Genomic DNA, 25707 nt, shown 5'->3' with positions numbered 1-25707 from the left:
ACTAAACTTGTACTGGCCAACAAGGTCAGCACTTGACACAAACTGATTAAAGCTTTGTGTTGTTTTTGTGCTAGAGCAATTGTTAAGGGTCTTATTGATAACAGCATGTAAAGTATAAAAGTATGGCTCTTCCTGCAAATTAATTACAAACATTTTGGCAGGTCCAAAATAAATGCTTTGTTTATCTCTGTGGAAGATATCTGACATTTGGTTGCCACTTCTAACAAGGCTTGTGAGCCAATAGTAAAATTACATTGGTATCACGTGTTATCTCTGGGTCGTCAGTTAATGTAAAAAAAACGGATAAATGGCTGAGATTTATGGTAAGTGCCTGGCAACGACTTGTTGTGAAGTGAATGCAGTGGAACGGAGGAAGGGAGAATGCGACTATCACTATTTGACTATCAATAGCACCTATAATGCTTTTGACACCCAGCCAAAATTATTTATTACATGTTAGAAAAATTTACAGCCCATAAGATACAACCTGACCGTGTTTACAAAAAGTGACATTAATGTTGAACACTATGGCAAACAGGCCCATTGTGAAAGTGTAAAACCATGAAACTGGGTTTAGGTTAGGTTATAACAACAACAACAGAGTACGGGTTCCCATGGTGCTGGCTGGGTCATTAGCTTTACAACCAGAGTGAGATAAAGAAAAGATAAAACTTGCCATCTCATGCTTCCATTGGGCCATTGATCATCAATGCTTACAAAAACATTTCATATGTACACCAATGTACAAAGCTCAATCCAATACACAATACTGGACATCTTGAAGTCATATACTGTATAGGGATGGCACATTAAAAGGATTTTTTTGTGTATAGCTGATGGCACTCGCAGAGTAAAACATTTATGTGAGACCCCCAAAATAACACCAGTGCACCCTCCATACAGCATTTTCATTACAAGCATTTTTCACACCAGCTGCGTGTCAGCTCCTGCAGCTGCTGCTGTCAGCCCTTTCTTTCTACATAGCCTTTTAATGGCCATTTCATGTCATTATAAATGTAATTTATATTTATTTTAGACAGAGAAAGGTTAAGAAACGTGTGGTAATTTGTAAATAATAGTAATAATTGACAATTAAAACTCCATAATATATTCATTCATGGAGCTCTCCAAGTCACTGCATGTTCTACAACACTGCCCGGCACATATTTCAGAATAAAAGCCTTGTGTTAACAAATGAAGGAATTCTGTCCACAGAAAAAACGCTTGAGGGTTTTTATTTTTAAATTAAAGCAGGAAGTGTTGATTTAAAAATAAGTCTTTACGTTTGTTGTTGCTGTGAAGCGTGTGCGGCACGCGTAAAAAATAGGCGAGACCTCTATTCTCTAGAAGAGACTCAACTGAGACGCGTGTGTGACGTGCGTGAGACGTGAGACAGCCGTTAGACTGACATCATTACCATCAGGTAGCTGCTTGAAATGGCAAGTTAATTCATTGGAGGGTGAAGCCATGACACTAAAAACAATGAAAAACTAATTTCTCGGAGCACCTTCTTTCAGTTGGTGTCCAGGAAGCCAATATGAATCATATTCAATTGAACACCGTTTAAAGAGAAAACCTACTTTTCTGCATCTTATTTTTGAAAGGGAAGGCCAAGTGTGACATCTTCTCACACCTTGTTATACAGGCCACGTAGCCTACAGCACAGGAAGATACTGTAAGTTATGTTGAGTTGTTAGGAAGTTATGTGAAAACCACACAGGCCACAGCCATTTCATCACAGAATAAGTTAATAAATACTATATGTACTGTGAGACATCTTTAGTAGCATTAATATTCTCTTTGTTGTATTTCTCTGCATGCTTATAAAATATTTCAATAGCTTTTAAAATTATAATCTTCTTTTTATGGTGACTATATGTAACATCTGTCCAGGGACTACAATAAAAAAACAGCCTCTGATGCATTTACAACAATGTTTTAATGGGCTGTCCCAGAAAACCAATAAATACATATTTGAAAATAATTTCAATAGTTAAACCAACATAAAAAGGTCAAATCTATATGGATAAAGGAGTATGGATGAGACCTTACACCGATACTGTTTTATATTATGGGATAAAAACAAATTCATAGTAATGTTTGCACAATTTTTCTGTTGTTTTGGCTTTAGTTAATTAAAGAGAGAGAAAGAGAGAGACAGTCTGGCGTCCACGTCTGTATGTGCGTGTTTCATTGGAAATGATCCTTGTACCTTTTTATTGCCTCATAAAAACTGGATATACAACTTGAAATTTTGGTCACTGATAAACTTTGATTAGTCACACACACACACACACACTCACACACACGCTTTAATAGAAATCTTGTACCTTACTCTTTGGGTGGTTACAGTACACTCATGGTTTCCTTTCAGTCAAACCCATAAATGCACTCTGGTTTGCTTTCATAAAGTATGATCACCAGAACACACACACACACACACACACGCACACACACACACACACGAACACACTCACACACGAACACACCTGGGAGGGCTGGACCTGACTGTCTATATGGGTGTCTCTTTCATAAGCTAGTGATAACGCAGACACACAACAAAAGGACGAACAGATTGACGGAGACTTTGACACATTTGGTTTCCAGTCGACTCGACAATTAAAAACTTTTCAAAATGAGAGTAGTTTAAAAATACGTATGTGGGATTTCACATAATTTCATTATACTTATACTGACTGAAACTTCTTTCCTGTGGATAAAAGTTTGCTGATATTTAAGTTTGGAGGAAGTTTTGTGAGTTGGAGGTGAACTGAAGGTAGAGCGCGTGTGAAGAGAGAGAAAGGTGGACTGCGGAAGACTTGAGGATAAAGACCCAGTCAACAGAAGAATTGAATATATCAAGGTAACATTTCTTAGCTTTCTTATATTTAAACATGATTTAATGAGAATAATGCTGACCATAATTTTAAAAAATCTATTCTTTGTCTTGTGTTAATGTTTCACTTTAATATACATATTATACTGTAGGCAATCCATCAGATAATATTTGTCCTCCTTGACACACAGACTCTTCATTGGCCACCAAAATGGAGGATCTGAGACACAGAGGAAAGAAACGAGAAGGAAGACACAGGTAAAAACTACACTACAGTGCGTGTTGCTTTTTGAAGGTCATCACGTTTCACTTCTGATTTATTTATGGTATATAATGTTGTTACAGTTTAGAGACATTGCATCATATGTGACAAGAAATGTATTTAAATACATATCACATTTATGTGGACGGCAGACGACTGAGCCCAGCTACCAAAGTTCAATCTTAATTAGCCAGTCTGATCACAAATATGACATAAAAAGTATCTTGCCAACACTTTCATTTTAGGCAGCAGAAATCCATCTTTTTCTCTGGGGGCTACTTTTATTCTTGTGACCCATGTTATCTTTATGAGGCTTTTTGGTAGGCTTAAACAAATTTGTTCTGAGATGTGGAAGCACGATAGCTTGCTGTAGGAATATCCTGTGGAAATATTCATTATTATGGGTGTAACACAAATCTGTATTTGTTTATGTCACAATTAGGGCTGTAAATATTTAATCACGATTAATCGCAAATTAATCGCACAAAGGGTGATTTGTCAAGTATTTAATACTAGTGAGCAAATATGCTGCTTTATGCAAATGTATGCATATATTTATTATTGGAAATCAATAAACAACACAAAACTATGACAAATATTGTCCAGAAACCCTCACAGGTATTGCATTTAGCATACAAAATATGCTCAAATCATAACATGGCAAACTCAGTGTGTCAGTGTACTGACTTGACTATGACTTGCCCCAAACTGCATGTGATTATCATAAAGTGGGCATGCCTGTAAAGGGGAGACTCGTGGGTACCCATAGAACCCATTTTCATTCACATATCCTGAGGTCAGAGGTCAAGGAACCCCTTTGAAAATGGCCATGTCAGTTTTTCCTTGCCAAAATTTAGTGTAAGTTTGGCGCGTTATTTAGCCTCCCTCCCGACAAGCTAGTATGACATAGTTGACAGGGTTTTAGTTTTATATGATGCCAGTCTCGCTTTAAAACTGAGCCCGCTACAATCTAAAAATAACAAATTGCGTTAATGCGTTATCAAAATTAGTGGCGTTAAAACAAGTTTGCGTTAACTCGTTATTATCGCATTAACTTTGACAGCCTTAGTCACAATAATATCTGTATTCCTGTTTGTATTGGTATTTATACAGGAAGTAAGCAGGGCCTACACAGAAAGTTAGACACTGTATAGATTACTGAAAACAAAGAAAGGGTTGGATCAAGGGAATGTTTTGTATTCTTGCTTGATCAATGACTTTTGACAATTAATCAATTATCAAAATAGTTAAATTCACAAAATAACTAAAGCCGATTCATTTTCTGTCAATCACCTTACCTATTAATTGTTACAGCTCTGATTATTAGATCCCAAAGTTAAAATACCACATCAGAAAGCTGTATCCTGTACTGCCCCACAAATCCAGCGAAAACTGATAAAGGTTATTGAGGGTGAACTAGGGCTGTCCCCTCTTAGTCGATTAGTCGACTATTCGGTTGTCTTGTTCTTCCTAGTTTTAGTCAGAACTAAGATTTTTTAAGACAATTAGACGTTTTTTATGCTTTGAATTTTTTATGGATGAAACTCACTTAATGTTTGAATATCTAAGTGAAAATTACATTATTACAAATGTTCCTGCACAAATTCAGATGCTGCTGGTATCTGTTCATGGTGCATCATTCATTCATAATACAAAGATTTGTTTACAACCCGAGAATCAGAAATGACCAGTGGTCTGTCCAGATGGAAACATTTTGCACTGCTATCATTTGTGTACAATAGTTGTAAGGAAAAGGTAATGGTTACAATTTACGATTGGCTTCAATATGTGCTCAACCACAACAACTAACTTGAAGTAAAAGAGAAAAATTTCACAGTGAATTTATTTCCTTATTCATTTAAAGACAACGCAGGTAATCCTTTAACTAACACAACGACAGAAGCTAAATGTATCATGCCATCAAGTTTTGATTGTCTGTATTAGTCAGACCGATTTAGAAAGAAATACATTCAACACACCATTCAGTTTTGAACGAGTCAGCTATTCCACTTCCAGTCCGTAGGCACACGATCATCAAAATCTATTAACCTCTTCATCATTGTTAGGGTGTTAATTGTAAGCAAGACAGATATTGGTAATGGATATTATCATTAAATTGTGCGCCCAGTGATATAACATAAAGTATTGTATTAGTAGGTTTTTATTTGGTATAATTTACAGTTTGAGGAAACAGTTAATTTCCCTTGTGCACTGCTGTGCTTCTCTTTATTGCTGTGGCTGATATCATCCCCGCAGATACTGACTGCTGTTAGGGGAGTGCTGCTCTATTTAAAATGTTAAATACGTACTGCACAGTTTTAATCACATTCTGCATGTTGGTATCTCTGAGGTCAAAACAATCAGGTTGTTTCTGGGTTTAGATTATTTTAAATTACACTTAATTTATGTGCTGCTATCCTCTATATAATTAGGAGGATGTTTTATAGGAAAACAACTTACATTTTCAACAACAAACCATGATTTAAAAAAAATCTGAACTTTAAAAAAGCAAATACTGTGCGTCAATTAGTGTAAAGTCTGAGAATACTAACAAATGACTACATAAAGTGTTATGAAACTGTGATGAGTTAAACAAGTGTGTTGTAAGATCACCAGAGGGTCAACAATTAAAATCTAGGTAAATTGAACCAATCTGCGTTCTGAGATGTGCAGTGGCTTAGAATAAAATATTCTCTCATAATAGACATACAGTATGGCAGAACTACTTTTACAGATTTGTATGAGAAAAGCGTAACTGAATAATAAATAATCGTTATTCAGTTTTCCTGTAAAAGTAAAGGAATGTATTCCAACACAGTCAGGCAGGGACAAGTATTATGACTGTTGAGTCAATTATGAATATCATTTGGGCGTGACAAAAGATGGGAACACATTGGACCTGGTTACTTGGTGTTGACTGTCATCAGATAAAATCATATATTGTGTGGTAAAGATTCTCATCTGGAGTCTTCACTGTCAGTCATTCAGTCATACAGACTTTGTTTTAAATGTTTTATATTTGCGGCAGACATGATGTCACTTGTGTGTTGCCCAAGGGAGACATACCGGTAAATAAACTTAGAAAAAAGAAGAATGGCGAGTAAAAATGTTTGTGGTATAAGAGTGTACTGAACAACTGAAATAGAGGATCTCACCCAAACAGTGTTTTTCCAATCGTTTTGGCCTTTTCAGTGTAAATGTCACTGCATTGCCGTCCATGTTTGCTTTAGTACAAGAACACGCTACAAGTGGGTCAAACAACACACTGACCACTGGTTCAGTGTGTTGTCGAGTAGGGCATTTACTCAGTCATAAGGTTTATGCTCCTCCCTGTCAAAGACTCAAAATCTGTGCAAGTTGGTGGATCCAATCTTTGTGTGTGTGGTTTATCGTATTCCTTGTAGGTTTTAGCTAGTCTTCAGATTTCTCCCAAGCGTTAGGGGAAGTGACCAGTAAACAAGTCTTAATGTAGAGCTGGGCAGACAAATAACAGTAGCTGGGAAAACAAATAAATTCCATTAATGGTATGATGCTAGGGAGCATTTAGCAGCAGGACAAACTTAATGGTAAAAAATAGATACCAAAAATCCATTTCTTTAATGACATTCCTGCCTGTTAAATGGATTCAGTAACACTTGTATTGTGTGTTACAGTTCTCAGTAGTTCTCTGTAACGAGATACTGTGTCTTTGTACTTATATGTGATTATAGAATTGTGTGATAACACAGTATAATTGGTATTGATTATTAAAATTAAAGATTGTCTTTCCCTAAACATTTCACAGATAATAATTGTGATTTTCAGACGGCTGAAAGTTCCTTGATAAAAAGTGTCTTTGCTCTTCTAAAATCAGCAGCTTTTCATGGCTGTTTATGTAATGACTTGACTACATACAGTATTTATATATCTCATTAAAGAAAAGAGTGTGTCACTGTGCGCACACACGTACACCGTAATCTCCCGAATGCACCTTCTGCCAGGGTGACTGAGGACATACTGCAGAGCAGGTTCACTTGGACTGGCTGGTACTTTGATAGTTGCTATGGCAAAGTCAAAGATCACAAAGTGTTATCAATTCAAGTAAGACAAAACACACCCTGATAATTATTCTGTACTTGACATTAATCAGACAGCAGTGGGGGATGGCACAGAGGCGGATAGAAACTCAAATGTCAACTCAAATTACACCAAATGATTCTGACCCTTCTGAGGAAATGTACTGTCTGTTATTTGTATTGATAGACTAATAAAGGAATCATAATTATCTATTGAATCATCTGAAGATGTAACCAGGATCCAAGTCCACACCCTGATCATGACCTGCACCAGCCAATCATTTCAATTATTATACGATAATAAATACCTTTATTTGGTATCATTAACTTCCTTGTTACAGGCCAAAGTGCCCTCTTATTTATGACTTTCCCGTATATCAAACCCTCTCTGACCTCTACCTTTAGTTTCACATAGATACAGACTAAATCTTGTAATTAAGGGCGTTTCCTTTCACAAGCCATAGTCCGTTTGGCTCATCTGAATCAGAATAAAATTGATACTTTTGATACAAATCAAAGCAGACTAATTCAAAAAATAATTTGCTCAGGGGTGTGTATAAAGGAGCGAATTTATCTTTTTCATCTCAAGAGCTGCCACTTCTGTGCAGAGAATCACAGACATTGATATTTTGCTGTCAAAGTTTTTTCAACCTCGACTCGGCACTGATCTACTGTGTGCATGATTGCCTTAAGTCATTAAAGTCATGTCATTCGAGATATTCTCCTCTAGTACATCTCAAATAATGTCACTGATTTTGTGGACTTTATTTAGCGTATTCTTCATGTTCTCTTTGGCCCTGATCAAACAAACGTCAGACTTCTGCAGAAGTCCAGGTCATTCCTCTCCCACTCATGTTAATATGTCATTTACCTGTGTCCATCTCAACAAATGCCCACACAGGCAGCCTGCGTTTTGGTTTGCTTGGAAACGGTCTGAGACCACCTCTCGCAGGCGGTCTCGAATTGGTTGTTTTGTTTGCACCAGAGTACGATTACTGCGTACACAACCGCCAAAACGAACCGCACCAGGGGTTGAGCCGCACCAGAGTGTGATTAAAACAGACTTAATGTTGGCTTGTGAAAGCGCTCTAAAACATGTTTCAAAGTTTCATCAGTTTATAATTCAGTGGTTCAAGTGAGTTGGGATGGATTCTGGCTAGGGATGTGATGGTGAGGACATTTTCCCACCGGTTAATAAACTTGTGACAACACCGGTGTTACTGATTGCACCAGACATTTTACAAGAAAAGATGACCGACAAAATGTGTAGCATGCTTACTTTGATCTTTACCATCGGGTGGCTGTGTGTCTGATCTCTCCGGTTCAGCTTTTGCTGCGGGGCCGTGGTTTCCACCTGGCACCGCTGCGCTGCGCACACCAGCTGTGAATGCTCCGTCCTCCTCGCGGCGATTGCCTCATTAACATTACGGTTCCCTTATAGCATTGGATTTGAATCTGAAATATTGCCAAATAGGCGCTTTTGCTTTTCGCTTCGACACCAAATCCTCCGCCATCTCTCGGTCTGTCAACTCTCTCTCTCGTCCCGTGTGTGTGAAATCTGACTCCTGCTACTCTGAGCTGAGACTCCTTAAGTTGCATTCACTGTCAGATTGTAGTGTCCGTCGTCCAACTGGCTATTGGTAACACGCCACTGATACGCCAAAATGAACTAAATGGGTTTTATTTCTGTAAAAAACAAAAGCAAAACGACGGTAGCGACGGTGGGTACATAATGTAATCGGTGTGTGCCCGACCAACGTGTAACACCAGTCGCACCGACTACCACGACAAGCCTAATTCTGGCCTTAATACATAAGATAACTGGGATGAGAACTGAAGTTAATCTATAAATGTGTGTTCATGTGTGTCTCAGGGATACATGGGATCCATTCCAGCTGAACCCATACGGAGCCGAGGAGGAATCTAAGAGAAGATGTTTCCAAATGGCCCAGTACCTGGTGGCTGTTATCGTGGGGTTAGCTGTCTTGGCCAGTGCCGTTATCGCTAAGGTAGGATTATCTGTCTGTCTATCAATTCATCTATTTAAGGTTAGTCATGTATTCATCATTGGTGTTGAGGCAATGAGGAAGAAGCTTTACCATAGGGTTCCTGGCACTAAATGGGAAGCCCCAAGCTTAAAATCTTTTTGATGCTCATATTTCATCTTTATAATATTCTTTGACAAACGTCAGAGTAAAGCCTTTTCTCACACAAGCAGACTAAAAAACATACACCGATCAGCCATAACATTAGGACAGCATGGTTTGTGTAGATGCTGCTCTTTTATTGTTCTCTTCAGTCATACTGTCTACTGCTGCATATGCATTACAGGATCTGTTGTATACACAACGCTTACTGGCAGCAGTGTTTGAAGCTGCTCCTGTGTCTAACATTTTGGCAGATTAGAAATGGTTGTTATGGCTTCTTTTTTTTTTTTTTTTAAACTCTTATTGTGGTTGAACAAAAGACTTAACTGTAATATATGCTTTTGATCTAGTCGATTTCTTTATTGCTCCCTGTAGCCTACATCTGACAGGGAAATATTTAACCAACCCTTGGTAACTAGAAAATGGAATACTGTCAGAAATGTATATAAACTGCAGTAATGTTATATTAATCAGTCATAAACAGCAAAAACGGTAATTATTTTAAATCCCAAATTAGTTTTTTGGTACAGTTCTTCGTCACAACTTTAATAGTTCACAAAAGCTTGAGTGTCTTATCTGTCTCTGCCTGACTGTCCACAAAGAAACATGAACAACATAGTGCTATTTATGGCAGGGTAGGGCTCAGAGCACTGGAGTATCCCTTTGTACCCAACTCTGTCTTTTTGGTGTTTTATCTCTCTCTGTATCTCCCTGTCTCTTTGTGTATCTCTGTCTTCCTCTTTGCAGATGTCATATTCATTTGCTCTCTATCAATCTTTAACCCTGCAGTATGTGCATGCGTTTGCATTGTCTGCCCCTCTGCTTCTGCCTCTGTTCCCTTTCAATTTCTCATCTCCCTCCTTTAGCCTTGTCCTTTCTTGGTGGTAAATCACAAGACCATGATCAGTCATAAAACAATGCATTCTCTAAATATCACTGTCTCTGTTTTCCTATGTAATCAAAGTCGTAATTGCAAAATACTTTTTTTTTTTTTTACATTTTTACATAGCTGTACTTTAATTATTTTTCCCTAAATGAAAACTTGTAATGGCTTTTACAAATGTTATAATGGTATTGCCTCTTCTCTGTTTGTATATCTGCTTGTCGTTGTTTTGTTTTCCTTTTCTTTGTTTTTGTAATTGACTTGATGTCATTGTAAATGAGGATCGCCCCTCAATGATCTCTAAAGTATAAATAAAAGTTGAATGAATGAATGAATGAATAAAAAAAGCAAACTGATTATTGTTCAACCTGATGAACTTCCTTATGGTGAAGAGTAAGTGACGACAATAATCCATGAAGGGTCCTTAAAAAGGTAATCAGGAAACGGTTGCCAGTAAATCGTCTTTATATTTACAGTAGCCTTTACGGGATGCTGTACACAGGACTTTACTGTAACTGCACTCAAAACAAAGGACAGTGAAAAAGTCAAATGCTCTTTTAGGGTCTCTCTACAATCTCAATCTTAACAAAGAGAGAAATGTTCATGAATTGTATAACGAGTATACTCTTGGTCTCTGTTCAATCAGGGCTCTCTCTTGGTGTTGTCAACGATGTCCAGTCCAACTTCCTTGCGAAGCGCAAAGGAAAAACAGTTCTACATGCTGATGTTGGTTTTCTGCCTGGTCTGGCCCAACTTCCTGGTGTTTATGAAATCACTGTGGAGATGTGCCTTCAAGAGCTTTGTACATCCCAACATGAAGACCTTGTCATTTGTACGTTTGTTTAAGCATACTCATTTATTGTGTAATCTGCTTTGCATGTAATGACAATGAATAAGATAGTGGAAAAATGTATATCATAAATCCTCATTTACAACCTTACATAGTAGCAATATTACAAGGATATTACAGCAGTATTTGTTTGCATTAATTATTTATGACTCTACTCAGCTGCTCAGATTATTAATCTTTATGAGGAAGACAATTTAGGGAATACTTTAAAATGGGTCCACACTAATATTCAGCTTTACTAAACCTATGACATGACAATACACATCTTTTAAAAACATAAAGGCTGTTTTTTATCTTACAAATGCATGTGCAATTAGCAGATCTTGACCATAGTATGTCAATGTGTCATACGGTTTTGAGACACACAATATGGTTTGATTAGGATAGGCCTTTTTGTGCACAGTGAGATTCATGCTTCTTGTGTTTTTCAAAAATGATTGCACACAGGAAACATGCAAGTTCCTCACTGCCACTATCATTGCATTCAGTAAATCCACCTATCATATGAAAAGAGACTAGTTTGTTTTCCTGATTGTTAAGCCAATCCTGGACAGTGGCAGCATGGTTTTACAAAAATGATGAATGTCAATCTAAATCTTAATGCTTAAATTTGACACTTTCAACCACCCAAGTATGTAAACGTAATGTGTGTTTTTGCGTCTTTTCCAGATTTGTGCCATTGAGTGTCTGGTCTCTCTTGGTACTGCAATCCTGGTGCTAGTCGTTATGCCCGAGTTTGATGTGTTGACTAATCTCTTCATCAGTGGAGGAGTCTGTATTGTTTCTGCCATTCTGCAGATAGTATTCAGACTACAGAGAGAGAATTGGAAAATCCTGTTCCCAATCTGCTCCCTCATTCTCACAATTGCTGGTAACTCTCTTTATATTTACTGTCTATCTGCAACACTGTCTGTCTGTCAGCCTGTCTCTCTTTTTAAACATGATACTAGTATCACTTCACAGAAAACACGCTCATAGGAGGTTGTTTTTTTAATAGCAATGCTGACATGTCTTTTCATCATTAGAACTAGAAAGGGGGTGAAGCAGCGAGAGGAACATGTGCAATACTAAATGTCATACTGATTGTTTTGCTCCGTTTCTCCTGCTTGTTTTGAACACATTTCAGTTATAGTGCGTGTCTTCAGGGTTTGACTGAACTGAGGTGTCTCTAATTATCTGTCAAGTCAGCTCTTTCACTTGTTTTTCCATGCAATGTCTGGTTCAGTAAACCTGCCACCCTCATTGTGACTGTCTCAGATGAATTATGTAAGATTTACTAACTGGCATGACAACACTGACAAGTTGTAATTTGAGCAATCAAATACAAGTTGCATGTAGGTTACAAGCTTCAGGAAAAACACCTCAGCAGCTCACATTGTTTAGAAAATATGTTTGAAAACTGGTGGTCGGGTGGAAAGTGGGCGTACAAAATGCAGAACTTGGACACCAGAGTCCAGGGTTCACATCCTGACACCCATCTGTGGTTATGTTTATGCAACTGAAACACGTTGGTTAAGGTTAGGGAAAGATCCTGGTTTTGGTTAAATATTAAAAACATTTTTTCCTTTTGACAGTGCCTATAAACTCAGGTCTAACCATAAAAAAGTTTAATAATGCTGTAGTCACAGCGGATATTGTAGCGTGAGAACAGATATTTGCGGGAAACAAAAGAAATATGTTGTCAGTGAACATTTGACCCTTGCCAGATATGATAATCGACAACATTTCCTCATTATGTTAGTAGAAAACGTAATCCGGTCTGCATTATGTTTCGTTCAAGGTGTGTTTGCTATTGCAAATTGGTTTTGTTTATAAATGTAAATCTAGGAGACCGGTTTGATGACTGAGTAGTATCGTTTTTATTTTTATAATTGACAATTACTTCAATATTGTACTTTTGAAGTAATTAGCTTGCATTCAAACTCACTGTCATGATAGACAGAGAAACAGAGCTACTAACAAACTGCTTAACTATTTAATAAATTAACTAACTAACTAACTGACTAACAGGTTACTGCCTCCTGGGGGTTGACTACTATGTTCGTGTTACATCATACGTGGATCGACAGAGCGCCGACTGCTTTATCTACGTTGCACTTGGAATTTTCTCATCATTCCTCATCTCCCTCTGCTGGTGGGAAAATCCACTGCAAGCTACTAATCGCATGCAGGTATAGTGTTTTTCAATAATGTGTTTCAATTGCCCTGTCTTCACTGTACCAACCTCCAAACTACAGAACTACCTTTTTTTTTTTTTTAAATCAGCAACCAAACTGGAGTTTACTCCATCCATTCATCCCACTCAGACTACCAGTTGATTATTTAAAAACCTGAAATCCACCACTGACCCCTAGCCTTAAAATATAAAATGTTATCTTAATTGCAACTGTTTTGGGCCATTTTTAGTATATATTTATGTATAATGTTATTGACTTGACATGATCAGTGAGACTCTTTCCATCTCTTTCTGTCTCCCTGCAGGATACGCTGTCAGAATTGGACGGTTTCAGGGACTTTGTGTTTGTCATCAGCAGTATTCTGAGGATAATAGTGACAGGTAATTATCTGCCATCAATGTATCAACATACAACATACAACAAAACATGCTGACAAAATAACACAGGCTCTTGAAATGTATCATCAACGCCGATATCCCTGTGTTTTTCCGCGCTTTCTCGTCATCTCATTTCCAGCATTTACACAGGAGTTCAAACAGATTTCTGTGATGTTAGAGGTGCAGATGGTTTGCAGAGGATGTTCTCCAGCTGTGATGAAGACTTCAGTTGTTGTTTTCAATTTTGTAAAGCTATTCTTTCTATTCTGCTCAACAAAACACTTTTATTCCTCTCTGTACAACAGCCTAATTTCCTCATATTTACTTGAATCTCAATGGGTTTCTTGCAAAACAAAAGCTTGCAGTAGGTTATGTAGTCTAACTGTTTAGGTTAGTTTACCTAATTTCTTACTTGTAAACGTATCTGCTGGCTGAGACATAGAACCTGCAGTGATTCACATCGTTTATTAACATGCAAGATTTTTTCCAGTGAGATATTAATAAGTCTATATAGTAGGGGTGGAACGGTTCATATCACGGTTTTGGGGTCACGGTTTTGGGTTCAAATGTTTGCCTTAACAAAAATTTGGCTTGCATAAAGATCATAAAACACTTCTTCATTGACAAATCTCAATTGAAAGAATAGGTCTTCCACAGTAATTAGTACAAATAAAAAATGCAGTTTTGTTGTTTTCATATAAATATGATGAAATTATAGACTAAGGCCATCAACTGGCAGGCCATAAATTGAAGCATAAGCTAAACCAGAACTATACTAAAAAAAACAGTATAACATACAGTATGTCTCAATTCCCTGATTATCAGCTATTAATTGAAAGATTCGTTTTCCACTCAAAAAGTGCAGTATTTGGAGAGGAATACGGTTGGATTTCTGTACCACTGTGTTATTTAAAAATAATTAATAAATATAAAACACATAACAGTGATTGTGCTGTTGCCCCTCTCCAGTTTCCAATCCGTCACTGCTTGTGTCAGTGCATCAGAGAGATGCTCACTGTGTGGCTCTCATAAAGAGGGAGCGTCTGCAAAACGTAGCTTTTTATCTCCCACTCATTCAACAGTGGCACATTGGTCATATTGTTTATTATAACAGTTAAGGCACTCAAATACTGACATATTGTCAATAAGAAAAAATAAATTACAAAAATAAAATCACAAATGTCTAATGTAAATGTAATGTTCCATCTTAAGGCTGTTGGCTTGACTGTCATGACCTACTAGACCGCTACATCATATGGGTAACGGCGTACTGAGAGGATGTCGCGGACAGAACTGAACGTTCTGTACCAAACGGTTTTGGTCAAATACACGTACTGTTCCACCCCTATTATATAGTGACTTTGCTGTTGTAAACATTACTGTTGCTGCTCTAGAAACAAAATTTAGCTTAGTTATACTTAAAATGTATGCATATGTATAGCTAATATGCACAATATTTGTTTATTCATCGCAAGTCATATCGTCATCGCAATATTGAACAATGTAATCGCACATCGCTGATTTTCCTCATATCGTGCAGGCCTACACTCAATGCTCTTTTTTATATTGTATATTATACATACTTGTATTTGTTCGATTGTCTCTTTTACATCCAGTGATACCATGTATTCTGTTGTAGGAGGGGTATACCTGTTCTACCATGTGCTTATTGAGAAATCCATCATCTGGTCGGACTTTAACTTGCAGGATAAGGACTGGGAATTACTGCAAGTAGGATTGGTGCTGTTTTTCTTACAGGTAGGTAGAAGGAAGACAGAAAAACAGACAGAAACATTTAGAGACAGGAAGTAGGTATGTATGGACTATGCATATGAGTCATGGGTCTCTTCCTCTGCTCCCATTGCGGTCTATTCACTCAGGGTTTGCAGCCCGTCTTTAGGCGTTAAATGGTCAAATTGCATTTATCTATATCTACTCTAGGTTTTGCACAAGTCAAATTTAAGAGAAGTAGCAAAAATGTGTGTTTGAGCTGATGCAATAAACATTATTTAGAGGTTCAAAATAAGTGAAGGAAGAAATGTATACAATGCAGACCGACCACTGCAGCAGACAAAATTGTGCATAAAGTTCAACGTCTGATAAAAGTAGATGTAGAATCTCTGACACTGTTTTAGGGGGCACACACTGAGCGAGACAATGCAATAGCCTTTTATTTTTAACTTGATTTTACCCTTTTTTCTCTTAATGGCCTCCTGATTGAATATGTATTATTCCTTTAGATTTATTTCCTGTTCTAATCTAGTCAAAGCTGGTTCAAACTTTTAAGAACTACTAAAAATCCCCCACGTTGATTCTCAATAATTCCAGCAGGTTTAACTCAATCAGTGATCAGAATCAGATCTTACTGGCGCTCATTTACAAGTGCAGTCTAAAGTAACCATCTAAACTGAATTTTGTGCTCCTGACAGTAATTTGCAGTTGGCTTAATAAATATTCCCCTTGCCTCCTGCCTCAGGCCTTCTGCTCAGCAGCCTGCCACTGGTTTGGTGTGGTGGCCTGTAAGATTCATGCTGTCAGAATGAGTTTTGCGCTGCCAGTATGCTGCACGGGACCTGCAGTGCTTCTGTTGGGATTGATACTTTTCATGACCCAGGCACAGGAATTGGACGGAGCGCAGCATGGGAGCATCACAGGTGAGTTTATCCTTTTAACAATTGCTTGTGCTCTGCTCAAATGTACTTCTGTTTGATCCAAGTTAGTTTAATTTAGTTATCTAAGTCATATATCAGAAAGCGGAAACATACCTGCTAGTGGTGAATTGTGAGAAATCTTACAAGTTACTCTGCAAATGTGTACTGGCCTGGGAGGCTCTGTGTGATTTCACTTATTACCAATATCCTGAAACATTTAGCTATGTTTCCATTGCAGAGTTTTGTGAAAGCTTGGCCTACTTGAGCCATAAGAACACAACCCCTGTGGTTTTACTGGAAATCACAAGGAGCATTTGTCGAACTTCACTCAACAGGTACATGTTTGTGTGTTTTTATCAGGTTTAAACTGCGTATACTTGTGTGTATGTGAGCCATTGTGCTCCTTACAATTCATGTACCTTCTGTGATTTATAAATCTGCTTGATGTGAGTAAAATGTCCTGAAATTGCATATGACGCAAAGTAAACTATGTACGGGCATCTATATACACATTCAATCTATGTATATTTTGCCCAAAATGTTTACGGACTATTTGTTTGACAGCTACTACTTGCAATGGCCTTTTTCAATGCTGGCACTGGAGGGAGTGTGTATGTGGTCAGGCTTCGTCACATGTACCTACTATGTATGGAAGATCAAGGTATCGTTATACACACACACACTCTCACACACACACACACACACACACACACAAACGCCTCCATGCCCTTCATTTACAATAAGCTCCTTAAAGGGTTAGTTCACCTAAATTATGAAAAAAGATATCCCTCTCTCAGAGATTTCTGCCGCCACCCCAATACAATGGAGGTGGATGTAATTTAATTTGTGTTGCTTACAGCATTGAAAAATTACATTTTAAAAAGTCAGCAGCAACATATCTCTCCAGAAACAATGTCCTTGTTAATGTTGATGAGCCAAAGAACAGTTTTTATTGAAACTACTATTTTACAGAAAAAGAAGAGTCTAGGGTTGAGAGATAAACCAAATAAACTCAATGTATTGCTGCTTGTTCTACATAGGATGTAGTAACGGACTATATCGCCAACATCGAGTATAAGTATTGTTTGTCATTTTTTTAAGCTGCTGGCATGAGACTCGCTTTGGCGCTTCTCCCGCAGCTCTCTCCGTCCCACAGACACGCTCTCCTGGGTGAGTGTGTGTGGAGTATGAGCATGGATGTGCGTATGGAGTGTGTGTTTTTGTATCTGGAGGGAAGCAGAGAACGAAGAAAGAGCCTGGAGAGAGCGGAAGACGTGAAGCGCCAAAGCGAGTTTATACATGTTGAGGTTGGAAAAGGGGATGGAAGATGCCAGCCTCCACTTCGAAATAGACGTCACCGCTTTTAATAATCGCCACGGTTTCTTAACATTAAAGAGACATACCGGTTTTGAACTGTCCGTGGGAAGAATTAACATGTAAGAGTCTGTCCATTCTGGATAAAAAGCTGTTTACTTTTCTCTTTGTAGAGCCCACCACTTATTTCTCCGACTGTTGTCTCGTCTCTCCCGTGTGTGTGTATCTCACTCACTGACATGAGTCGCAATGCTTATCAGAATGCACAGATTTGATTGGCTGAGTAGCATGATGTGAGAAGATTTACAATTCATGCAATAGGTCTGTGAGTTTCCTGGGCCGCAAAACCAGTGCCGTAAAGGTGCCTGTTCACAGCGAGGTCTAGGGACGCTGTCTGGAAAGAGATGTTGCTGTTGAAGCTTTTAAATGTAAAGTACAAGAAACAAAAAAACAATCACACCGTTATATTAGGGTAGCAGCAGAAAATGTGGACATCTGAAAATCTGGCCAAAACATTTCAATAACCCAGGAACCTCTTATGGTAAGATCAGGCAGAAAGACATACACCTAAATGCCTCCATGGTTCACCCTGTCTTAGGTCCAGCGTATAGAGAGAACGTCTCAGCTCTTTGTTCGTCGACTCTATGAATCCGCTTTCATTGACCTGTCTCTGCTACTCAACACCAAGATGAAGCTGCCACGAGCACGAAACCAAGAAAGGTGAGAGCAGTCTGAGAAGAGAGTTTCCCTGATTATTTTATTTGGTATTTTATTTTATTGTGGTCATATTTTAAACAGGCATATGGAAATATCCCAATATCACAGACATCTGTTGTACGGGAGATGCAGATGCAAGGCATAATCAATTTAAAATATGTCATCATGAGTAGAAGATGTGCTTTTGAAGTTGAATGCATGCTCTAAGAGAAAATGTGATGATTTAGAATCAACTAAAAAACATTGGAAACAAATTTTCTTGCATTACAAAGTTAGTTGTATCTGCGCATGTGGTTATTGTATGAAATCATTGGCACCAATGGCGCTGTAAGAGTCACAAGTCGCCATAACAGATCAAAGCTTGTTTCTTAGACTGTTGAGACATGTGCATGGTCACAACATGAAATGTTTAAAGCTTCTGCTGAAAACCTCTCCCTTCCCTTCTCCTCTACAGCCACGATGACATACAGAGCTGTGTGATCTATCTTTGTGCCACCATGTGGCATGAGACCTATGATGAGATGCTGAAAATTCTCACCTCCATGTTCAGGTTAGAGACACTGTCACAGCAGACACCTCAAATACACAACATGGGTTAAATTTAGGGCTGTCAATGGATTAAAATATGTATTTGCGACTAATCGCATGATTGTTCATAGTTAATTGCGTTAATCGCACATTTTGTATCTATTCAAAATATACCTTAAAGGGAGATTTGTCAAGTATTTAATACTCTTATCAACATGTGAGTGGGCAAATATGCTGCTTTATGCAAATTTTTTATATATTTATTATTAACAACACAAAACAATGACAAATATTGTCCAGAAACCCTCACAGGTACTGCATTTAGAATAAAAAATATGCTCAAACAGGCAACAACAGCTGTCAGTGTGTCAGTGTGCTGACTTGATTGTGACTTGCCCCAAACTGCATGTGATTATAATAAAGTGGGCATGTCTGTAAAGAGGAGACTCCTGGGTACCCACAGATCCCATTTTCATTCACATATCTTGAGGTCAGAGGTCAAGGGACCCATTTGAAAATTGCCATGCTAGTTTTTCCTAGCCAAAAGTTAGCGCAACTTTGGAGCTTCATTTAGCCTCCTTCACGACAAGCTAGTATGACATGGTTTAACTTCTCACCTTGCTGCACTGATGCAGAAGTGTACTCCACGGTTTGTCAGTACACCATGACATCATTGTTGTGTGTGTGATCAGAGGTGAATTTTCAACCAGAGAGACAATGAAACATCTTTTCAGCCTGGTGTTATGTTGCTCTTTAAAATGTTAATCATGAATTAAACGTATCCACTTAATTTGCGTATTACTTCAGATACTCAAGGGCTTAAAAAACATTTGTGCTTTTTCACATTTGAAATTGTATTCTTCTATCTATTTCCTTTCATGCTTTGACGGTTTGTACAAAAGAGAAAAATAGTGAATTGAAGAGGCTTTTGCAGTATTGTTACAGTTGTTTGTTGTCGTTTCAGGTTGGACCGCTATCGAGGTGATCCAAAAGAGGACCATAAGGACTGTTTTAACTTTGAGTGTCACATTTATGTAGACGATGCCTACATGACTGAGAAGGCAACAGGAAAGAGGCTGGTTAACTCTTACGTCACTGACTTGATCCATGTTGTCATAGAGGTTTATAGGTGAGATTATCCATTGATCCAGTATCATTTATCTATCCTTCTATCTAACCTGCCATCCATCTATCCATCCATCCATCTTTCTTTCTTTTTAACCAACCATCTATCTATCCATCCATTCAGGGTGTTTACCAGCAAAGAACCAGATGAGGTGTCGATCATTATGACTCCCTACGGTGGCAGGCTGATGTTTGTAATGCCAGATGGCAACATGCTCTATGTTCACCTAAAAGACAAAAATCTCATCAGGAACAAGAAAAGATGGTCCCAGGTATGGTGTAGTAACGGGGTTTAGGTCTTAAAGGTGTCATGGTACAAGATGCTATTCAGTGGCCAACAGTAGTTCCCAGTTAAAACTGCATGAATAAGATTCAGGGCTTTAGTAAAAGACATCTCTGAGTCCTCTAATGAAATGTACAGGCTTGCCTAGTAATTTCTGAGAAATAGCAATGTTCATGTTGTCCAATCAGAATGGACCCATCACCCACTCCTCATACACACCGTATGGCTGTCATACCCTAAATCCACATCCACTCATTGCACAGGTGTCCCTTTTGATTGGAGAAGATGCTCTCCAACTCGGATTCTTTTCATTGCTTATTGCTCGTTGTCTCGATTAATTGCTTAGTCTATGAAATGTCAAAAATGGTGAAAAATGCCCATCACATTCTCCCAGGGTCCAAGGTATTGTCTTCAAATTGCTTGTTTTGTCCAAAACACAAAGATTTTCAATTTACTATCACATATATAGCAGAGCAAATCCTCACATTTCAGATGCTGAACCCATTTTCTTGAAAAATTACTGAAAATAATTAATCAATTATCAGAATAGTCTGTAATAAATTCTGTCAACCTACTAATCAATTAATTGACTATTTGCAGCTCTACTTAGTATTGCAAAATGAATGACTAAATACACATATGACGAATACTGATAATGAGCTTAGGCTTTGTCTATAATAGATGTATTAATACTGGAAGACTTTTAATCAAACTTTTCTTATTGTACTGGGAATATCTCTAGGAAAAGGTTTAGTTATAATTTGAGATATGCTCTATAATATTGCAGATATAATCATACTGTCTTTTCTATTTGTATTATGGTTCTTTTAAACACTATTTCATCATGACTCTCAGATGAATCAAATGAATAATTGACAAGTCACCTCTGTTGAAGTTTCTGTGGGACAAATTCACTATTTAAATTGCACCCATGTCTTTAAGAGCCAGTCTTGGATTTTCACACTATACCTTACTGTATATGACTTTCAGATTATGTATATGTACTATCTACTCGGCTGGAAGGGCTACATCGTCAAGAACCCCCAGAAGATCACAGTAAGACTTTTCTGCCTTCTGTGTAAAAAGTGTACATATTAGTATTTTGGCAGTACGTGTATAAAATATTTCAATATGTATAATATCTATTCTGTTTTGTCCAGCGCCAGAATAACCCATGCAGAGACAGTATGGTCTCTATGTATGGAGAGATTTATCTGTTGCCTCAGTATGACAACGACTACAGGAGAAAAAACATCTCAGATGACAACACTTACATCCTGGCTCTGGATGGAGACACTGACTTCCAACCTAAAGCTGTGATTCTGCTTGTAGACAGGTCAGTGACAGACAAATCACAATTGTTTTTCAGTTATTACTATATATATAAAACATTTTTAAACATGGTAATTAAAAAAACATATTTGCATTGACAGATTGAGGATGTATGACAACGTGGGTGCAGCATGTGGTAGGATCCATCCTACTGGTATGGGTAAGGAGACATTGTTTTGGCCTCTATAGCAGAAGGTATAGTAGTTTGATCAAACAAGGTTCAAGTTGGCTTCAAGACTAAGACATTGACTTACTTTAAGTTGCTTGCCCTGTGCAGCTGGCACGTAGAGCCAATACAGAGTAACCACAATGACATGAGCTGGGGTTATGTAGGCGTTTCCACTGGATCCATTCAACACAGTAGCAAAGTATCTACTAGCCAGAATTTGTAACCCAATTGCAGAGAGAAAGCCACCCAAATCCATGCCCTTAAATGGTAAATATCACATCAAGGCATGGGATGAATGATTGTAACAATAAGAAACAATAAAACATGCACACCTAAGTGTCCAATAGGATGGGTGCTGGATCAAAGAAAAGACAGACAGAATAAAACAGATATCCACACGCCAAATAGCTCCCGTTTAAAGAGTTATTGATGTGTCGTTTTGAGCACCAGGCTCTTCCTCAGACTTACGGCCAGGCCACAGAGGGAATGTCAGCAGCGCGTGCTGGCTGCGGAAGCTGTTGTTTTTATTTCGCCGCCCATGTTAACAGGTTAGAGCGGCTACACTGCCCGCGTGAGCCGCGCGGCTCGGCTGCGTGTCAGCTACATCTCTTCTAGAGATTTGAGGTCTCGCCTATTTTTACCGCAAGCGGTTCACAGCAGCAACCAATCTTTTGACAGTATATTGAAATCATACCAGCAACATTACTACACTTTCAATGTCTGTATCTGTAGAATATGTCACAGACATGAAAAAAGTAAAGATTTATTTTTAAATCAACACTCCCTGCTTTGGTTTCAAAATAAAAGCCTTTTTTTCTGTGGACAGAATTCCTTCATTTGTTAACACAAGGCTTTTATTCTGAAATATTTACAGGACAGTGTTGTAAGAAATGCAGTGACTTGCAGGGCTTCATGAATGAATAGAGTACCAGCTAATTGTAAATTATTACTAATATTTACAAATGAGCACACGCTTCTTAACCTTTTTCTGTCTAAAATAAATATAAATGACATTTATAATGAAATGAAATGGCTATTGTGAAACAGCAGAAACGAGGCTGGTGTGGAAACCACACGCGTGGGACACGCAGCAGTTCAGCGAGGCAGCCGTCACGCACTGCTCACACGCCCTGTCTGTCCCGGCCATTAGGAAGAGCCTGATGCTCGAAACACACAGCAATAAAAATCCTTCAATCAGGAGCTATTTGGTGTCTATCTATCCGTTTTACGTCGCATGAATTATTGTAACACCATATTTTTCATCCGGACCTTGCAAATTTCATCCATGACTTCATGAGTTGGTTGCTCAGGTGACAAACTCCATTACATAGTATAGTTCATAATTGGAAATGCTTATTTGTATAGCAGAGTTATTATCCATTAAAAAGGTCCTGGTTCAGTTCCCGGCACTGGTGCTTTCTGGGTGTAGTTTCATACAGTCCAAAAATAAGTCAGTAAGTTTTATGAAGCTAATTTGTCAAAAGGTAGGAGTGGGGCTCGTTAAATGTCTGTGTGTGATGGACTGGTCCTGTCCAGCATACTCCAGCTTCTATAACCCTCAACGTGACTGAGTGGAAAGAGATAATTTAAGAAATGAGCATTTGTGAATATTAACTGCTGAGGACTGTCTCTCATTTCACTTGTCCTCTTTTTGTCTTCCTTTTTTCATTTTTCTCTATCAATTTGTCTCTGTGAATCTCTGCTCGCCTGCCATCCCAGGTCCCATGGTTTGGTACCAGAAGTTTGAGTATGCAGTAGGCCACTGGCTACAGAAGACCTCAGAGCATGTGTTTGGCTCTGTGCTGTGCAGTCCAGGATGTTTCAGTCTCTTTAGAGGATCGGCATTAATGGATGACAATGTATTGAAGAGATACACAACAACTGCAAGCAGAGCTTCGGAATATGTGCAATATGATCAAGGTTGGTTGGGAAGTGCACAAACCATTTTTACCTTGCCTAGTTTTGTTTCTTTACCGTTCTTCTTTGACTGTGCACGTTAGGGGAGTAGGTAAATATTGTGATATTATGTTTGGTGATACTGTATTGATTCTCAAAAACATTATGTATTTTTAATTGAAAGTTTACACACCAAATTGTGTGGCCAACAGGGGCTCAGATTGCACAAAAAGTAGTACTGTGATGTTGGATGTTCCAGGGACTGCGATAAATGCAAATACAGATCCCACTGTTCTGATTGCATAAAAAAGTTAACTTTTTTAACTCAGATTTTATGCATATGGTGGTATGTTCTTTATACTATGACAGATTTTATAACATTTAATTTTAAGAAATCACATATATTGCCTTGCTTACACTCGCAATATATCGCAATGTTTTGGATTGTAACCCCTGTATCATGATATGTATCGTATCGCCAGATTCTTGCCAATACACAGACCTAGTGCACCTCGCTTTCTCACATTTCTTTTGTGTCTTGTGTGTGCGTGTATATGTTTCTAGGGGAGGATCGTTGGCTGTGTACTTTATTGCTGCAACAAGGGTGGCGTGTCGAATACAATGCTGCATCAGATGCATACACTAATTCACCACAGGAGTTCAAAGAGTTCTACAACCAGAGGAGGCGATGGGGACCATCTACACTGGCTAATACACTGGACCTTCTGCACAGGTTAGTGTTATTTATTATTATCAATAGTGGATTTTACATCCTTTGCCAGGTACGTTGTCACTTAACTGATTTAAACTAAAATTACCACTTCACGGTTCTATATGTCCGCCAACCAGTCAAGTTGCAGTTCTCATCCTTGTCTGTCCAAAATGTCATCACTTCATCATTTTATCCTATTAGACATTTGTGTGAAATTAGCATATTTGGCATTTGAATTATTGAATTATGGCCAAAAATGTGTTTTGTGAGGTCACAGTGACCTTGACCTTTGACCACCAAAATCGAATCAGGTCGTCCATGATTGCAAGGGGATGTTTGTGCAAAATTTGAAGAAATTCCCTCAAGGCTTTCCTGAGATATCGCATTCATGAGAATGGACCGGTCGGACGGACGTCTGTACGTACGGATGGACAACCCAAAAACATAATGTCTCCGGTTGCGGCTGTTGCCGGTGCGAAGGCATAAAAACACTTGAATTAAAAATTGCTATGTTCCGATTAGATTCTATTTTCTTTCTGGTGTTTCAGAGTGATATCTACACGCTTTACATCCTCAATCAGCTATCTACTATGACACTATGACATATACATTGTATCAGTATTAACTTTTATGTGGTTGTGCCTTAAATCACAGTGGTGCAGAGACAGTGAAGAGAAACTCGTCCATCTCCAGGCTTTACATCTTCTACCAGATGTTCACCGTTAGTTCCTCTATCCTGGGTCCAGCCTCTGTGACTCTCATGATAGCAGGTAGGTTCAGGTCTAGTTTATTACTCTACAAACCCTTCCTTCCTGGGGGTTGTCTAATGACTGCAGTAGGGCAAACATTTTCTTCTATACCACTGTGTCCCTGCTTCTCTCATCTCCTTCTGTTTCCCCTTGTCATACTTTGTATGACTCAGTGAGGGTTGGATGCATCACTCAGGTCAGAGCCTTTATGCATTTACATGAAATTAGAGACTGAAAAATAACTGTTTTTGGTGTAGCTGTTCATAGATGACAATTAACAAGTTACGCTAGCTTACTTGTTCATTCTGCTTCATTTCATGTCATATTCTGATTGGTTGGTTTGTAAATATGGGTCGTGGGAGCAGTCACATTGTAAAATTTGGGTCATAAATTGTATGGAGTTGTTCCAATACCGATACCAGTCTCAGAAATGCGTTACAAAATCGGTACATCTACATGTATCGGGTATCTGCGAGTAGGCACCGATCCGATAAAATAATTCATCACCCCCAGAATAAAATCAACTTGTTTAAAGGGAAATCAATTCTTCTTGGCCGCTCCAAAACAGTAGCCTCACTGTGCTGTCGTCCAGGATGTATCATGGCTGCCACTGGCAACTACTGTTTTAGAGCAGCGAAGAAGAA

The 25707-nt window shown here is 38.3% G+C and overlaps 1 protein-coding gene across 1 annotated transcript in view; it reads left to right on the top strand.

The window, feature by feature from the left end:
• The first annotated feature begins 2533 nt into the window (after positions 1 to 2533).
• Positions 2534 to 25707, top strand: part of chs1 (chitin synthase 1) — a 32697-nt gene continuing 9523 nt past the window's right edge. The window contains exons 1-21 of the mRNA XM_074613174.1: positions 2534 to 2863; positions 3028 to 3094; positions 9027 to 9162; positions 10830 to 11015; positions 11703 to 11904; positions 13044 to 13204; positions 13515 to 13590; positions 15227 to 15345; positions 16064 to 16241; positions 16477 to 16573; positions 16803 to 16899; positions 18151 to 18272; positions 18724 to 18819; positions 19762 to 19926; positions 20047 to 20194; positions 21196 to 21261; positions 21366 to 21541; positions 21639 to 21697; positions 23426 to 23626; positions 24167 to 24335; positions 24969 to 25084. Coding sequence (XP_074469275.1) covers positions 3048 to 3094; positions 9027 to 9162; positions 10830 to 11015; positions 11703 to 11904; positions 13044 to 13204; positions 13515 to 13590; positions 15227 to 15345; positions 16064 to 16241; positions 16477 to 16573; positions 16803 to 16899; positions 18151 to 18272; positions 18724 to 18819; positions 19762 to 19926; positions 20047 to 20194; positions 21196 to 21261; positions 21366 to 21541; positions 21639 to 21697; positions 23426 to 23626; positions 24167 to 24335; positions 24969 to 25084 — 2617 coding nt within the window. The 5' untranslated portion in view covers positions 2534 to 2863; positions 3028 to 3047. The remainder of the gene's footprint in view (positions 2864 to 3027; positions 3095 to 9026; positions 9163 to 10829; positions 11016 to 11702; positions 11905 to 13043; positions 13205 to 13514; positions 13591 to 15226; positions 15346 to 16063; positions 16242 to 16476; positions 16574 to 16802; positions 16900 to 18150; positions 18273 to 18723; positions 18820 to 19761; positions 19927 to 20046; positions 20195 to 21195; positions 21262 to 21365; positions 21542 to 21638; positions 21698 to 23425; positions 23627 to 24166; positions 24336 to 24968; positions 25085 to 25707) is intronic.

This window comes from Sebastes fasciatus, chromosome 2 (genome assembly GCF_043250625.1).
Source record: "Sebastes fasciatus isolate fSebFas1 chromosome 2, fSebFas1.pri, whole genome shotgun sequence".
In the NCBI taxonomy this organism is placed as follows: domain Eukaryota; kingdom Metazoa; phylum Chordata; class Actinopteri; order Perciformes; family Sebastidae; genus Sebastes; species Sebastes fasciatus.
Note: the sequence above shows the minus strand (reverse complement) of the source record. Positions and strands in the feature narration are given on the sequence as shown.